Source organism: Sipha flava, unplaced genomic scaffold, assembly GCF_003268045.1.
Source record: "Sipha flava isolate LNK unplaced genomic scaffold, YSA_version1 35a_pilon_pilon, whole genome shotgun sequence".
NCBI classification, from domain to species: Eukaryota; Metazoa; Arthropoda; class Insecta; order Hemiptera; family Aphididae; genus Sipha; species Sipha flava.
The window spans coordinates 480,272-498,494 of NW_020273058.1; the positions used below are offsets into that span (position 1 = coordinate 480,272).

The 18,223-nt window shown below is 27.0% G+C and overlaps 1 protein-coding gene across 6 annotated transcripts; it reads right to left on the reverse strand.

Annotated features, from left to right (window-relative positions):
• Window positions 1–408: 408 nt before the first annotated feature.
• On the reverse strand, window positions 409–18,109 carry LOC112687582 (dynamin). 6 transcript variants are annotated; one of them, XM_025560372.1, is made up of 19 exons: window positions 17,552–18,109; window positions 14,748–14,821; window positions 11,286–11,435; window positions 10,619–10,822; window positions 9,109–9,301; window positions 8,925–9,045; window positions 8,779–8,867; window positions 8,507–8,706; window positions 8,305–8,450; window positions 8,070–8,227; window positions 7,834–7,999; window positions 7,654–7,776; window positions 7,279–7,398; window positions 7,170–7,181; window positions 6,879–7,085; window positions 6,069–6,247; window positions 5,797–6,012; window positions 3,955–4,091; window positions 3,471–3,527 (listed from the first exon to the last, which is right to left on the reverse strand). In XM_025560372.1, the coding sequence occupies exons 1-18, from the start codon at window positions 17,713–17,715 to the stop codon at window positions 3,980–3,982; spliced, it is 2,634 nt and encodes an 877-aa protein (XP_025416157.1). In that variant the 5' UTR covers window positions 17,716–18,109; the 3' UTR covers window positions 3,471–3,527; window positions 3,955–3,979. The 6 variants fall into 6 exon arrangements, with proteins under 6 accessions (XP_025416160.1, XP_025416157.1, XP_025416156.1 ...); XM_025560371.1 differs by lacking the exon at window positions 10,619–10,822 and adding an exon at window positions 10,104–10,307 and having other exon boundaries at window positions 17,552–18,108; XM_025560375.1 differs by lacking the exons at window positions 3,471–3,527; window positions 3,955–4,091; window positions 10,619–10,822 and adding exons at window positions 409–980; window positions 10,104–10,307 and having other exon boundaries at window positions 17,552–18,108.
• Between the last annotated feature and the right edge of the window lie 114 nt (window positions 18,110–18,223).

The window sequence follows — 18,223 nt, forward strand, 5'->3', positions numbered from 1 at the left end:
GTGGACCGTGTAATATTAATATATAGTTCAAAACCGCAGAGTTGCGAAACGTATACGCGCAACGTACGTTACATAGCATGCGCGCGTGAAATACGTTATTTATAATCGTTTATATTTTTAGATTTTACGGTAAATCAAATGTCAAGTGTGCGTGTGTGTAATATAGGTAAACAACAACATCACAAACACCACCACATACGGACGGGACACGGGCTCTTTTATCTCTCTTCTCACTCCCTCTCTCTCTCTCTAGGAATTCGAGATATAAAAAATAATAATAAAATAAATAAAAAAAAAAAAAAAAACAAGCCAAATAAAACGGTAAAAAAATATACATAAATATAATAATAATATTAATAGTAGTAGATAAATAATAATAATAATAATAATAATAGTAATAATATTATAATAATAATAGATATTTTACAAAATATATAATATCGGGGAGACGATACTATGGAAAAAAGAATAAATCTTTTCAGATGCGCACAAATGTCTCATGTGAATGGATATTACGTCTAATGTATACATCGGTATATACATAATGAATCCGTACGAGGAGTGACGCGTCTAGAATCTTAATAAATTTAATAATTAAAACCGAATGTGTACACGACATATACAAATACTTAATGAACATCAATAATTATGTGTATATGCATACAAGTACATACATGTGATACGTATGTATATATATATATATATATATAATATATAGGAACCGAAAATGGGAAATACGATTTGATTGGTTCGTTTTCTGTTTTCCGGCGGCGACGTCGTACCCCTTTAGCGACAGTAATAATGATAATAATAGTGGCCATACAACGTGCAGGAAAACAAACTCGTCAAAAAAAAACAATAACAGTAGGCGTACACACGTGGTAACTCAACGGATAGCCAAGGAATCAATAAATAATTAATTGCGTTGAAAGTGCAGTCGGTTTTGCATACGCGGAGCGGCTACTAAATTAACAGGTCGCCTAAAAAAAAAAAAAAATTGTAATTATGAAACACAAAACACACAAAAATATAAATAAACAAAAATAATAAGAAAAATTATAAAAACATTGGAAATGTATAACTACCACCTCAAAGCGTACACGATATACTTAATATTAAGTAACATGCAAAAAGCTAAATAAAAATTAATGTTATCAGTAGCGCCATGTAGTAGGGAGAAAAACGGGAGAAGCTATTAATTTTTTACGGTTATAAATAGTATTTTAAAAAAACCAAAAAATTATTAATAATATTATTAATTGACAATAATCAATAATTAATTTCACTTATACAATGGTTTCCTTTGATACTAAAAGCTGAGGATTGTAAAAATATAAAACATCAAGAATTATAATGACCTATATATATTCAAGAAAAGGCAAGGGAGTTATTTGCCACCCCTTCCCAAGGTTAATTTCTTCAATTAAGCAACTGATGGTGTTAGTGTAGTCATATTTGTGCTATACAACGAAAACCCAGGATTATTATTAACACCAAAATAATAAAAAATAATAATAACTAAAAAGAAAGTACAGATAGGTATAAGAGAAGTACACAAGAATCCTTTTGAAAAAAAATCGACACAAGTTCATGTTTTTTTTTTTTTGAATAACGATATCGTATATTTATTCAATTGTTAAAATATATTCACAATAATCGGTGAATAAAAAAGCCTTTCTCTGTTTTCTGTGCTTGATTAATACATTTTTACGCTAGGTACATTTTTTTTTTATAATATAAATTATAACATACAATTGTATAACTTTTTTATTATTGCTACAATCCGACAGTTCATCTAAAGTACATTTTTTCAGAGTGTCTCCGTAATATTCAGAGATAACAATTATTATTATTATTATTATTATTATTATTTATTATTATCATATTTAAATCGATGGTAGTAATTGGTTAATATTTAATGAGCATATATACGTTATTATTACATAATTAATAAAAGCGATCATCCAAGTTGGAGCTAAAACGCGGTCTCTCCATCTGGAACGCGGTTCACGCGCCTATATGGTGTACAAAATATCATCATATAAAACACGTGATAAAGAGTATCAACGATATAATAGTCGAGGCGCAGAAGAGCTGTAATACTAACGCCGGTAAATTGGTAGTAAAATGGTTGAGTACTAAAAGACCATTGAAATGTAAGTCTTATTTTTCTCGAATTTAACGACGGTCGTCGTCTTCAACCCTTGAAAATTGAAACACTGACATTCATCATGACACGAACCGTATCCGTCGAGAACAAGAAAAAAAATCAATCAAATTGGGTACCCGACGAGTGAACGGCGCTTGACGATAGATACGATCGCATTTTTAGCTCAACAAACTTACAAAAGTCACCACTTATCGATATTTTTAATTTAAAAAAGCAATCAATGACTAGGAACACAAAAACTAGTTCTGTCGTATTTCATAAAAAAAAAAAATCGTAATTGACTTAACAACAATACAATTATTACAGTATATTAGAATAATCTAGAAAACTCCTAATTTGTAACAATATACACATAATGATTAGGTATCTTATTATAGATAAAAAGTTTCCAAGTTTTTTTTTCTTATACAATTGAAACGAATTAACAATTGTTTTCAATAATGATGACATAATATGTTTGTTTTGTTAAAATTATTTTTATCGTGAAATATTTTAAAAATTATCCAATCATTGTTCTCTTCATAATTATACATATGTATGATGGATTCAGTGGTGCAAAGCCAAATTATGCATTAGGTAGGATAACTTAAGTTAATTACAATCATATGTATTTAAACTGAAAGTATTTTTAATATTATAATTAATTTCCCATGTTTAAGAGTAATATTATCAACAAATAAATGTAATATAATATATCAAAGTTATCGAATAAAATTGTTTTTTTACTATATAAAGTTGCTTTTATTATGATTATACTAGTCGCTGTATTTAACTTCAGGAACTCTGGTAACTAAATAATTAACAATATATTAATTAATAAATAGCTTCATTTTTTGAGTATACAGATGATAAAAATATAACCTTTCGACTTTATAAAAATAAATGCCGTGTAATAATTAAAATAATTGGATACATATTACATACTTTGAATGTGATTGTTTATAGGGATTCATGTAAAAATAAAAATAAAACAAAACCCCTATATGCACTTAAAGTTAAATAAATAAATATAATAAATGGAATGATAATAAATTATTATAACAATAACAGGACCTCTTTGTCTTAAACATTTTTTCAAATAACGAGGTCTTCAGTAATATAATGTTTTATGTACATAACGAAAAAAATGATTTTATGTGTTTAACACTTAATTAATAACTAATAATCACATTTTATACGTACATCATATCTAGACTATGATTTAAACATTTTAAGTTGGCCTAATAGGATAAGATAACAAAAACTATCATAAATTACACTTAAATAATTTTTAAACAAAATGTTTTGTCTCGTTTTTTGGACATTCGCTTGCTTCTTAAATAGAAGATAAATCAAGTCTAGAAAATTTCACCACGTGCTGAAATTAAAGAATCAAAAACATATTTGTATACATTTACTTTCTTAGTGAACTCATAAATTAAAAAATGGCCTCTGATTATATGCTTTTCACTTGTTTATTTTCACTTTCGAAAATAAATCCCAAGAGTAAATTAACAGGTTGTATAAACCAATTAATAAATTGGCATAATTGCATAAAATAATAAAAAATAAGCTTCAATAATTCTTAACAATTTTGAATTTTCATGGAAGTTATTACATTACACTTAGATTAGAACTATGCTATAAGTCAATTATTTTTATAAATTTAATTATTAAACAGGAATAATACAACATTGAGACCAATGTCTTTAATTAGCTAATATCAAATTAACATTTTAAAACAAATGAAAATTCATTTAATCAAAAACACTTTAAATTTAACATGAATATTGAACTCAACTCACCATGCTAGTAAGTGAGATATACAGCTTATTTGAAACGGTTGGCAAAAGCGTTGGTAAGCTCATTGACAGCTACTTGCGCAACAGCTTGGCCGACCGCTTGCTGTACACGTTGCGGAATTTGTGGCATCGTTCCTCGCCTATTATCGCCATACCATCATAATAATATGAGTATATAACACATGCATAGCCATATTTTTAAATAACAGACATTTCTTAAACTAGTCTAAATAATTATTTTTATAAGATAAAATACAATTATTAAATAAATATCAACAATCTATTTGTACCAAAAACCCATCACTATTAACATTAATAAATTAATTCAAAACTGACACCAATACCAGCAAAAGCATTTGTTTTCATATTTTTTTATTATAATAATATATATACTCATATATCATATAAATATAAATGTATATACATTGCATCATAAGCATTTAAATAATATGCAGTATTTAATAACATTAAAATAAGTGCTTTTATTTATAACTACATCTTTTAATAGAAAATAGAAAATTTTCTAGTCTTTAATCGATAAATATTTTAGTATTTAGTCTAATACATAGCCAAGAAAATTTTTAATCCATACATTCATAAATATATACATTTTAATTAAAAATCTAATTAAAAATACTTATAATAAAAACAAAAATATTATCACGAATATAAAAAAAACCCATAGTTATTATTTAGATCCTGTTTATATAATGATATAAACAAATTATAAAATCATAATAAAAATATTTTATATTAGAATAATAAACAAATTCAACGCAGTTAAACAAATTTAAGAATAAAATATTTAAAATTAGTTACAGAAATCAATTTATTTTCAAAATATGATGAATGAACCATTCATAAATAACTTTAATATAAAAGAAAACTAATAGATATTATTTGATAAACTTTTTCTTGACTATGCAACTAGATATTTATAATTATGAACTTAACACTAACAAGATCAACAGCCAGAAATTTATATGACTTCTTAAACGGTTTTAAAAATAATGATTTACATGATCTGACATTTTGTTAAATATGAGCTAAAAAATAAAAATAAAATATGAAGACAATATACCTAAAAATAATTATCTTATAATACTTATTCCACAATCACTACCAATAGTTATTATTAAAAGGTGACTGAGTAAATTCCTAATATAGGATAAATAAATAATTATAATTATTACTTAACAACGTTTACAAATAGTGAATTGTTTAACAATAATTAGATAACATACCTAAGTTATTAAAATCTAAATCCCTAATTAAATGGATAAGCTAAACCTATACAATGAGATTAACCAACATATCGAATACAAAACAAATTTATAATATATATATATATATATATTTGTTAACAAATAAATAATAAAATTACTAATATTATTATTAATATTAATCACTCAAATTAATTAAAGAATTAATAAAAACAATGGACCAAATTTAGCTTACTCGGGCTTCAAATTATGAGTATAGGTTAGTTCGTTATGAATATAGTGATTATTATTAATGAAGTTGCAGATTAAATCAGCCACTGATGACATGCTCGACAATATATTTCAACGGCGTCTGAAATGTAAAAAAAACCACACCGTCGCCGTTGCTGCCTTTAACACTAATGTTAGTAACTCAAACTAACTACATGTTAGTGAGTACTATCATTAAGTACATAGCTAACCAGCTAATATTGTTAGTTAAGCTAGTATAGCTACGCACTAATTAATTACCAATTGTAAGAAATTCATTGTTAACAAAACTAAATTTTAAAGTTAATTTAAGAGAATTACGATGAGCTTTATAAAAAAAATTTAAAGCAATAAAATTCTCAAATTCACTTACGAAGGAATTAAAGGTGGAGGAAGTCCCTGGCCACCAGGTCTGCCAGGTGGAGCAGGGGGTTGTCGTCCTTGCTCGGGTCCAGGTCTATTGGGTATAGCTGGAGCTGGTCTTCCTGATGCTGGAGGTGGAGGAGGTGCTCTTGAGGCAGCATTTGCAGGTGTGGGGTTAGAAGGTACTCCTCTACGTCCAGCACCACCAGGACTTGGTGGAGACAACCTTTGTAAATAAACACAATCAAAACTAAAATGATGAAATATTTATAACTAAATTACCTTGGATTGTCAAGACTAGATGCTAGCCAATCATTTTTGACTGGAGGTGGAACAGGTGTGGTTACAGTTGCCATTGATACATCACCAATAATTCTTAATGCTTCTTTACATGCTTGGTACATACGCATCATTTCCTCACGTTTTACAGCTTCTTCTGCACTTTCTTCCATCATTTGAGACTAGAGTTAAAAATGTTAGTTTAAAATTTTACAATAATATAAATAAATTATTAAAATACTGTTATATATTATACATGGGAATATCTCCAAACATTAAAACATAATATTTTTAACATCCTAAACCATATTATAAATATTGACTTTAATATAAAAATAAGTTTTCATGTAAAATAATACAACTTAATTTAATTATTTATATAATAATTTCTTTATTTTTAGATTTTAATTTTTAATAATTTATAATTTAATTTAATTTTTAATTTAATAATTGAATTAAAAAAAAAAATAAATTAAAATTAAAATTAAAATAAATTATTAAACATTTAATAAATTATAAAAATATTAATTTAATTTGAATAATTTGAAAAATCTAAGAAAGTTGAACCTTTAAAAAAATTATTTATTACCAAATATTGATGAATAAATGCATAAAAACTTATAGCCATGAAAGATGAGGTTAATAATACATTTTAGATGATCTTATACACATAATGCTTATATACTAATATTAAAGAATTATGGGAAAAAACAATCAACAATTAACAAATTAATTTAAAGACAAACACTTCATATTAACTATAAATGATAAAAAAAGGCAGAACTATCACCATAAAAATAAAAATATTATTACCTGATCACCAGAAGCATATAGATGAGCCAATAGTTCTCCATTAATAAAATCTTTTGAATTGTTAATAATCAAATGCATAATAATTTTAGGGACTAGATCACGACATGATTTTGTTACAATTTTCATATATGAATCAACTAAATTTCTAATAGTTTCCACTTGTCTTTCCAAAACAGGATCCATCGAAGTAGTTGATTCTGTACTACTCTATAATTATAAAAGCTCAATTTAATATCATATTCAATGGAACTTAAAATTAAAAATAATATTAATGATTTAAATGTAACTAACCTCACGACCATCCTGATCGAAAGGAAAAAAAAAGAAAAGCAAAATTAAAATTAAGAATAAATACATAATTATTAAAATTCAATTAAAATAATATACAATTTAAATTTACCTCATCACTATTAGAAACATCTGACGACTTTTCTGGATAAACACCGGCACGTAAAAATGATGCTTTCCAAGAATCTACATCGTCTTGGGTCTCACAACTCAATTCAAGCTGTTTGTAGTCCTAAAAAATATATTTATGTAATTAAAAAAATGTTATAAACCAATTCTCCACTGATACCATTGATAACAAAATAAAAAATTTAAATAAGCTATTTTATTATTATTACACATATAATATAACCACTATAGTGTTCAAACCAATTAAAAGTTAATTTTATATTTGTAGTTGAAGTAATAATTATTATTTTAATTTAAAATTAAAAAAACCAGTGGAGAGTAGGCTTATTACTTATATATAATTAAATTCAAAATTCACCTTGTAAACATTACGACCTTCTGGATTAAACAATGCAAATGTATGACGACGAGACATAAAACCTTGTTCGACGTCTTTAATTTTCAACCCATCCAGTGGTAACATATATTTTTTTTCTCTTTCCTAAAAATAAAAATCATAAAACAATAGTTCAAAAACATAATAAATTAATATTTGTACCTCTTCATCTTTGAACCATGAAATATTTTCAGACATCAACACAAACCAATAATCTCTAGATCCACCTTTCATGATGCCCAAATTATGTATACACATCCAACCTTTACGAATCACCTGGTTTCCAAGCTTGTGAGTTTTGTTTGAATTATCAGATGATTGTTGTGCACTATGTAAAAATATTATAATTTATAATAAATAATTCAATTAATAATATTAAATACAATCATTATATATACTTAGCAAATCCAATAAAATCTTCATGGTTCGTATTCATATAGGCTAATTCACATTCAACCAAAAGAATTAATTGTTCTTTACACAATTGTTCTCTATTACGGATATATGATGTAATAATACGTTCCGTTTCTTCTCTCAAACGTGGATACCGAGACATCTATATAATATATGATTCAATAATTTATCATATGTTAACCAACAAAAAATTATAACTAATAACAATTATGTTAATACCTTATCAGTACAAATTCTAACCACATTAGATAGTTCATTGACAACAAGATCAGTACATTTCAAAGATGGTTCTTTCAATCTGGCAATTTGTTTTTTTACAATAGCTTCAAATGCCATATCAGGTGTAAACAAACCAACTCGAATACCTATAAATTAAAGTAATATTTAAACTGTGAATAATATTCTTTAATAAATTACATACCATGAATATTTCTAATGGCAAATGCTATTTCTCTTCTTAGTTCTTTTTCATCAATTTCCATTTTGACAATTTCAAATGGAAAACGTTCATGGAATAAACGATTGATTTTAGCACCTCCAGATAGTTCATTGGTGTTTATCTGAGCAGAACCGGAACCTTCAATTGTGCGTTCAAAATCAGATTGAAGTTGTTGTATCATTCTGAATTAATCAAAATAATAACAAATAGTAGTATTTTCATAAAATATTGAATTATGGTTTAACATTTCTTACTGTAACATTGCTTTTGTTTTAATAGCTGGATCATCTGGTCTAAAATATTTAAACTGTTCTACATCCTTTTCTAATGCAAGTAATTGTTTCTAAAAATAATTAAATTATGAACAATTGTGAGCTTTACGATTTATAACAAAATATACTTGTAATTTATCTCTAAGACCCGGTAATGTGTCTCTAATATGATTTGTTAACTGTTGGTTCAAAACTCTCTGTAAATATGGTGTACCAAGTCTATCAGCCATGTGTCTATATGATGGATGTCTAAACAATAATATAACACATTAACTACTTAGAACTTAAACTGAATACAAGTATTTAACCAACCCCAAGAAGAATTTTCTTTCTGCAGCTAAAGCAGCTTTAATATCTTTACGGCCATCAATATCTTTTTGACTCCGGTTGACCACACCAATATAACCACGTCTCAAAGGTAAAAGCTTATTTTCTAATACATCTCTAGCATCAGTTCCTTCATCCATCAAATCTAATTTTGTTATTACCCCAATAGTTCGCATACCTAAATATCAAATATTATAAATTTATGTTGTACATTTCAATAAAATATAAAAACTTCAGGGAGAAAACATAAGTGCAAATAACAAACATCAAAACAATACCAAATTTTTTACAAAAATATTGAACATGCTTTATAGGTATGAAAATAAATGGTTTTTTTTTTGCAATAATAATAAATAATTAAATAAAAAATTTAAAAAAATTTAAAAAATAATCAAATAATAAGTGAAATGAAAACAATTATTTACAGAAAATGAAAATAATATTCATTAAATCTATTATTATCACTATAGTTTTCCATTATTTTATACATAACATGCATAGTTTCACTATAGTAAATTTCTAATTGACTTTGTAGAATACTACATAAAGATAAGACTTAAAAATCAATTAGTAAAATAAATAAAACAGTTTTTTATAAAAACATAAAATCAATCAAAAAATGAATGATAGTTTCTATTTCAAAATACTGATAATTATAAGTCTTGAACTATGTTCTTAAGAAAATATGTAAGATCTTTAATTTATGTTAAATTATAAATCCAATACTTCATAAAACCAAGTTTTTAACCTGATAAGAGTATACATATACAACTGGAATTAATAACACCAATTTAGGAATATCATGAAATAAGTTAGATTATTTAAAATTAATATTTTAGCTAGGTATGAGCTTATAGTGGTATGCTGTTCATAATTTCTTTATAAATATTATTTGAATACCAAATATATCGGTTTAATATGTATTGATAGTTTTAAATACTTTGTTAATACACAAAGTATGGATGGAAACATTTTCTTACCTTCGGGGTCAACTTCTTTAGAAATTTTTAATGCGTCACTATTGGCCAAATCTTGGTTAGCTGGTGTTACAGCCAAAATTAAGCAATTATCTCGTTTAACAAAAGTGAATAACATCGATCTTATTTGTTGCTCTATGTCGGGAGGCTGGTCACCAACAGGCACTTTGGTCATACCAGGCAAATCAACAAGGGTCAGGTTCAACACTGGAAAATAATACTAGAAAAACTACACAACGGCCACCAATAAAACTTCCATGTAGAAAAATATTTAATTTATAACTTTGTAGCCTAGACTATAAATTTTTCCTGCTTGATTTAAAATATTAATGATTATTTCTGTACATTTTTTTTAGTTCTCATTCATAATTAAATCATTAGGTTGGTAAGTAAAATGGTAAGATGGTAATAAAACAAAAACTCTGAAGCAGTATAGAATTCTAAGGAAAACTAATAAAAACTAATAGCATAACTTGGTGCAAAGTTGGCGAGCAGACTACTGGCCGATTAACGTTTACCGTCTGGGTCAACTTGTTTTGAAATTTGTAAAGCATCTGAAGTGGCCAAATCTGTATTAGCTGGAGTAACAGCTAATATAAGACATGTTTCTTTTGTGATAAATTGGAACAGCATTTCTTTGATTTGTTGTTCAATATCAACTGGTTGATCACCCACTGGTACTTTTGTCAAGCCAGGCAAGTCGATCAATGTGATGTTTAAAACTGTTTACATATTTCATTAATAATAACCATAATAAAATGGTACGATTTTAATAAAGCAATGCAATTGTAATTTCAAAATTATAGAATATAACAAAAAATGTAATTTGTACAATATATAATTACAGAGTTGCTTTTTTTTAAAAAATTTTTATTAATGCAGGTACATTAAAAATGTATTGAAATTAAAATTAATGTTAAGTAATTAAGTAAAAATAATACAAAGAGTATTTTAATAAAATAATAACAAATACAATTTTGTTAAAATTTGTTTTTTTTATTGTATATTTAGAATACCTATTAAATAACATTAACTATATAATGTATTGTTATTTGTACAAAAATACCTAACATATAACTTTATTACCTATTCAACTAAATTTAATAAATTAAATTTTTTTTTTTTTTCATGGATGATTAAAATATAAATTATATAGATGTATAATATGTAAATAGGCTTATTTACCATTAGGAGAATAGACCCTCAAGTTGATAGGTATATTAGATATTCCTTTATTGGAGCCAGTCATACGGTCAGTTTCAGCTTCTATTTCACGTCTAATTTCATCAAAATCTGAAAACTTTTTTCCTTTGCAATGAAGAAATTCTCCATATTCTATAAAAATTACAACAAAATTATGAGAAATTTATTATACGATTAATACATTATTGCATGATACATTTAATACATTATATCAGTGATGCCCAACCTTTTTTCCTTTGGCGGGCCACTTTGGTAAACAATTATCTTCAAGGGGGCCACAAAGTAAAAGAGTACAAAAATAATCTTATATATTGGACTAGTTTTCTTATCTTTTATTGTGTATTGAAAAGATTATGAATTGAGGTATACATAATTGTATTTTTTGGAATAATTATTTTAACGAATTCATAAATTTAAATAAAAATAATATTTGAAAATAAATAATTTAAAAATTTTTTCATACATTTTTAAAAAAATTTTTTATTTTAGAAAATTTGTAATGGGCCACATAGAATACCTTTGTGGGCCACATAGAATACCTTCGTGGGCCACATGTGGCCCGCAGGCCGAGGGTTGGGCACCACTGCATTACATGATAAGTTCAAAGCAAATTACTTAATTAGTAAAATAATAGAGTTGCGGAGCAAAAACAATCACATTCGAAATTGACCCCACAATTTTAAAGAGGGGTAAAAAAAAAATAAGTTGCAAATTTTGGGAAGTTTATATTAAACATAAAAAAAACTTATGTTTGAAACTAAATAACAATTAGTGGCCATACATAGAAATGCATTCTTGGAGACGCTCATCAAGGTTTCTCATCACTTTTTCCAACATTTCCACTGTAATTTATTCAAATTTACTTCTAATTGAATCTTATAAAGGATTCATGATTTGTTAACATAAATTTCAAATAGCCACACAGGAAGAAGTTGTAGGGAACAAAAACAAGCGAGGAAGGTGGCCATGAAATGTCACCATTCAAGACACCAGACCTCTGGAAAAATTTGAACGTTTAAAAAAATCCATTGAAATTTTCACCACGTATATTGTGGCACTATCTTGTTGGAACCAGACGTTTTTATTATCTATTTTATTTTCCTCTAAATGAAAGATGAAAAATTCTTAGATCATAGTTCAGAATTCACTACCACTGCATGTCCTCTCTATCATTTTCAAAAAAATAAGGTCCAATTATTGCAACTTTTGACAATGCATACTAAACCATTACTTATTCACTATGAAGAGAACAACATGTTGCTGAAATTATATTGAGTTACCTTATGCCCAATACCTGCAATTTTGTTTATTGACATAACCATGTAAGTGGAAATGATTCTTGTCAGATATTATAAATAATAAATATTGGTTCTGTAAAATGTATTACATGCACACACTAAATTTTCACATAAAAGATTGTCATAAGGAAAGATCTTCTAAACAAGCATTATTTTATAAGGATAATGAAACTTTTCATCATGTACTACACAATAAAAAAAATATTGTATAAAAGATGTTCAGTAATGTTGTGCCAAATCTCTTCCCAAAGCTACGCTTATCTCAAATGCAGTCGTTTTTACTCCGCCATCCTGTATATTTGTTGAATTTAATAAACTTTAAGACTGAATGAGGCAAAAGGGCTGATCAGACTATGAAACAATTTTAGGAAAATTGATTAAGAAACTTAGTTAAAAATTTTAAATTTTATATCAAAATTATTTTGGTACATACATAAATGTCTTAAAATATCACTTCAATAAACACAAAATAAATATTTTAAAATAATTTTTCACCTTAATACAATACATTTTATATTAGATGCAAATTACAATAATTTTAGTACATCAGTACACCCGAAAAATCATTTTTAATTCATATAATAACTGATGACAAAAAATTTTCTTTAACAAGACAATAAAGGTTATAAATGAATATAATTGTTTTTATTAATGATGTTGAAAATAAATGATTTTGTCATGTGGGATGCAGTAATCATAGGAGTTAAATGGTATATATAAAGGTCACCATATCCTAATAATTTCTATTCACCTATGTATATGCAATTAATTAAAATAAAATAATATAAAAATTAAAAGCACAATATTTTAAATTCCATATAATAGTTTAGGTATAACAAATATTCTATTTCTCCTATAGCTTACTCTTCACAACTTCTTATCATAAAATTGTAAAATACATTAATTTTAAATTTAAGTTTAACGATAAATACATTCAAAAAATAATTTTAATCCAAGTTACTTTCATCCCAAATAAATAAATTCTGTACATTTTATGTTATTTAAATATAAACTATATATTTATATTACGGAAAAGGTATACAATTTGGACATTTTATACATTGTCCGGACAGTATATAAAATGCCCTTCGTATATTGGGCAATATAGATAACGGATGATATGATTTAATGAAATATGATAAATCGTAAAACATAGTTAAAATAAAGTCAAATTATTATCTAAAAAATATTATTTGTAACTAGTTTGTTCTTATCGTATTTTTACAATGGGGATGTCTACTTGTCCATATATTATACGCTTGTATGTGACATAATATATTATTACTATATTTACTAATTTATAAGTTATATTATATGAAGTTGTAGTGATTATTGTGCAGTCAGCCTTTTACCTATTTTCAAAAATGAAGTATTTGGTAACTGTGAATCGTTTGTATAGTGCAGGTTAATTCATTCAGTGCATACCTAACTACTTATTCGAATATGGAAAAATTTAATGAAGATTTAAAGAATTTTTTTAAAAAAAAAGGTTCAAATTCTTAATTTTTACCAAGTTAAAATATGATCAATTAATTTTACATAAAAATCAATTAAAAAACAATTTAAAGAAAAAGGAACCAAATGATTATAAACTTTTAAAAAAATATGACGTGTTAAAAGTTTCTGATGTTAACAAGTTAATTGTTCCAGTATCTGAAAACAATGAAATTAAATATTATGTACATAATGAAGAGTTATTTGATGTTATACATAAGGTTCATTTATCGATTAGACATGGTGGACGAAACAGGATGGAACACGAGATAAATACAAAATATAAAAACATCACCAGAGATATGATTATGCTATACTTAAATAGTTGCGAATCATGTAAAAGAAAAGGAAGCACAGCCAAGAAAGGATTGGTGGTGCAATCAATTATATCTACTGAGATAAATTAATCAATATTATAAATACATGTCATTATTCATTGATTTATCATATTTCATTAAATCATATCAACTGTTATCTATATTGTCCAATATACGAAGAGCATTTTATATACTGTCCGGACAATGTATAAAATGCCCAAATTGTATACTTACTATATATATATATATATATATATATATATATATAAGTAAATTTAAATACATTTGTAAGGAATTGTTATTTATAATAAATATACATACTAAATTCAACTTACCTAAATTGCTATTTATTAATTGAAGAATGAGAGGTCGACGAGTTACAATTCCTGAACCTCTTGGAAGAAAATCCCTAAAAAAAAATAATTAACATAATTAATGTTAATTTTTACTACAATTATATTTTACACAGTTTTTGGTAATTTATAAGTATTTCAATTGATTTGAAATTTCTTGATTTCTAATTTTTCCCTATCAAGATTTGAATAAAATACATATCAATTAGTTTCATCATTTGATATCAGTATCTGAAAGTAATTTCAACAACCATAGAAGAAGACAATAAAAAAAATTAGTTCTAAAAGATTAAGGGATGAGTTTTAAAGATAATATCTAATTTAAATAAATAATTATACAATCTAATCAAAATTACTTAAATGAAATAAAAAAACAGAAAATTGAGGTAATTGTACCTAACAAATTGAATATAATAATGTTCCTTCTTTTAGAATTAGTCCAGCATTGCTATACAACAAACACTCTAATTATTTATCAATAAGACAATGTTGGGCACTCAATTAATAATTTCAATAATTTTATATTAATTAAATAACTAAGGTAATAAAATTAATGGCCAATCATACATAAAAAAAAACAGAAGAAATTCAATACAACTTTAATATTGTTTAATTTGATCCCATATAAAAAAAATTATTTAAAATAATAATTGCTTCAGAATTCCATTCAATATTCCAATAAATCAGTATATATAATTACTAAATTATTAAAACAAATATGAAAAGCAAAACATTAGGTACATAGAATTTAAATGACATATATCCAAAACATATTTAGTACACATGATCCAGAACATGATTCTAATTGTAAAAACTAGTATTTTTTTCTAAAAGATAATTTAAGATAAAAAATATAATGTAATTGAAAATATAAAGAAAAATAATGTCAACTGAACAATATTTAAACATAGTACATACTGCACAAGTGTTGACTATAATAAATAAAATTAATGGATGATTTTTACGATTGTCTTTGTATATGTTTGAAGTTCTCATATATAGTGTAATTACTTAAAAAAAGATTATTCAAATTAGTCTAATAAGTTATACTTTAATAAAAATGAATTCTAGTATTAACTGATAAAATAATACATGATCAACATTTCTAGATATATTAAGTTATATTGTCAGATTTCTCTTTTAGGAGTAAAACAGTCACTTCTGGTGAGGTGGTGAGAGGAAAAAATATATTTATTTAATATATATGGTGATAAATTTATAGACAGTAAAAAAATCACCAAATTATTTATTTGGAATACATTTACATAAAAAAATGTACAGCCATTATATCATAACAATTCCAATAGTCTCAAAAAATATATTTAACTTTGCAACAAATGTAATAAACTAATCATGTGTTCAAAGTGAAATTATAATGAGACCTTTGTTAAAAATATTCAACTAACGTAAGATGCATTTTTAAGTAAATTACAATTGGTTCGGCAACAATTTTTACACAAAAGAAAATGATACTAATTCATAATATATACCTAATAGAATGACTATTGTAAATAATTTTTAAACTTTTGTGTATTTTATATTTAAAACATATGCAACCAATTTAAAAAAAAAATGTTAAGTAACATTTTTTATGTAAAATGAAAGTGTATAGGTAATCAATAAAATACAATAACAGACATTTTATTAATTTTCCTCTAAAAATTTCAAGATTATAAGAATAAAAATTAATTACAATTTAAGTTATAGGTATATAACAGTAATTTACTAAAAGTTTATAAGCTATAAGCTTAAACCCAATATCACTAAAAGATTCAATATTTCAATATTATCTTTAAAAAATCATTATTATCTAATTTAATACTTGCCATTGGCCATTAAGTTAAAACTAAAATACATTTTAATAATTAGTACCCAAGTGTTTAATAATTGTTTTGATAAGCTACTCCTCTTTGGTATATAACCACTTGACCATTTAATTTTAAATGATATGGAATAGAACTAGTTTACAATCAGAATCTGTAAATTAGGTATTGCCAACAACAAAATTGTACTAATTGTAGATATGCACCTTGTAAGTACACATTAATTTGTTTAATAAAAGGATTCACTTATACAAATAAAAAAGAATCTGATTAAGTTCAATAACTGAACTTCAAAATATTTATTGAATAGATTTTTAAATATACAGTAACGAGATGATCATTATTTAGATATTTGAGTAAATCTTTTATGTATATGTTTCATGAAAACGAATGAAATACATAACTAACAAATTACTAATAGTTACAAAAGAACTGTCAAATGCTATGCATCCATCTAATTTAAATAAAATTACACAAGTCTTATAACATGAACAATGTATAGATTGATAATTTATACCACCAAGCATTAGAATGATAAAACAATAATAGCTTATGAAACTAATAGTATCTGCTTTGATCCTAACGTAATAGTATGTCGGTCCTCTTAACCATTATAATTACAGATAAAGATAGGCTTGTGACAAAATGAACAGTATAAAAGTAAAAACTATCGGCTGCAGTTTTAGAAAATTTAAACAAATCAAATTTCCCAAGAATCATGTTGAGAGTAAATATTAAGTCGAACTGTTGCGAACGAATCAGGGTTAATGACCAGTATTGGAAAGGATACCGGTCGGACCTTACGACCAACGGCCAGGTTTTTTTTGGGACTGCATCGAATATCAGTACCGATAAGAATGATGACAACCCCAGACGGTAAGCATGTTAACCCGGTACGCAGGCCATGTAGCCGCAAGTCAGATTAATCTATTCCTTGACGTAGCTCTACGTTGCGCCAATTACCTTCCGACAAAGTTCTCCAGCACGGAGCTCTTGCCCGCGCTCTGACCACCGACCACGGCGATCTGGGGCAGGTCTAGCTGCATGTGCACACCCAGCTGGGTGAATGCATCTTGCAGCTTGTTCACGATCGGTATCAACTGTTCCATTCCCATGTTGCCGGCCATTGCCCTCGAGTAACAATCCGCAACAGCGGCGACGGCGGCTGACGCGATCGGAAATGCAGCGGCGGGCGCGTTGGCGCGGGTGTGTTTGGGTCACGGACGACGACGGGATGTTTTTTTCGCGGTCAGAACACGGAATCCGGGACGACGACGGCGGCACACGCACCACACACACCGTCCGCTGGACAATACGTCACCACTAACGGCGGCAACAGCAGTAGCGAAACATACGGACGGAAGCGACGATCGTTCGTACGGTTACGGATGATTGTGCGTGTGCGCGCACGCGTGTATGCGGGACTATTTACGTGCCTTACGTGCGAGTGCGCGCGCGTGTGCTCGACGACGACGATGCGCGTCGGTGCGGCGGCGGCAACGATTGGTGTACCGTGCGGCGGCAGCGGCGGCGGCGGCGGCAACGGCGGCTCGGCCGGACGGTCTCGCTCTCTCGTCGGATCCGACGAACGGCACCGACCGGGTACGAACGGCGCGCGCGCGACTGCCGGTCGAC

Bases quoted from the DNA above. Each gene is read 5' to 3' on its own strand.
- LOC112687582 (XM_025560372.1), bottom strand. From the start codon at position 17,715: ATGGCCGGCAACATGGGAATGGAACAGTTGATACCGATCGTGAACAAG. The intron at 14,822-17,551 runs GTAATTGGCGCA...ATTTTTTTTTAG, and splicing joins CTGGAGAACTTTGTCGGAAG to GGATTTTCTTCCAAGAGGTT. The intron at 8,707-8,778 runs GTAAGAAATGTT...TGATTAATTCAG, and splicing joins AAAACAAAAGCAATGTTACA to AATGATACAACAACTTCAAT.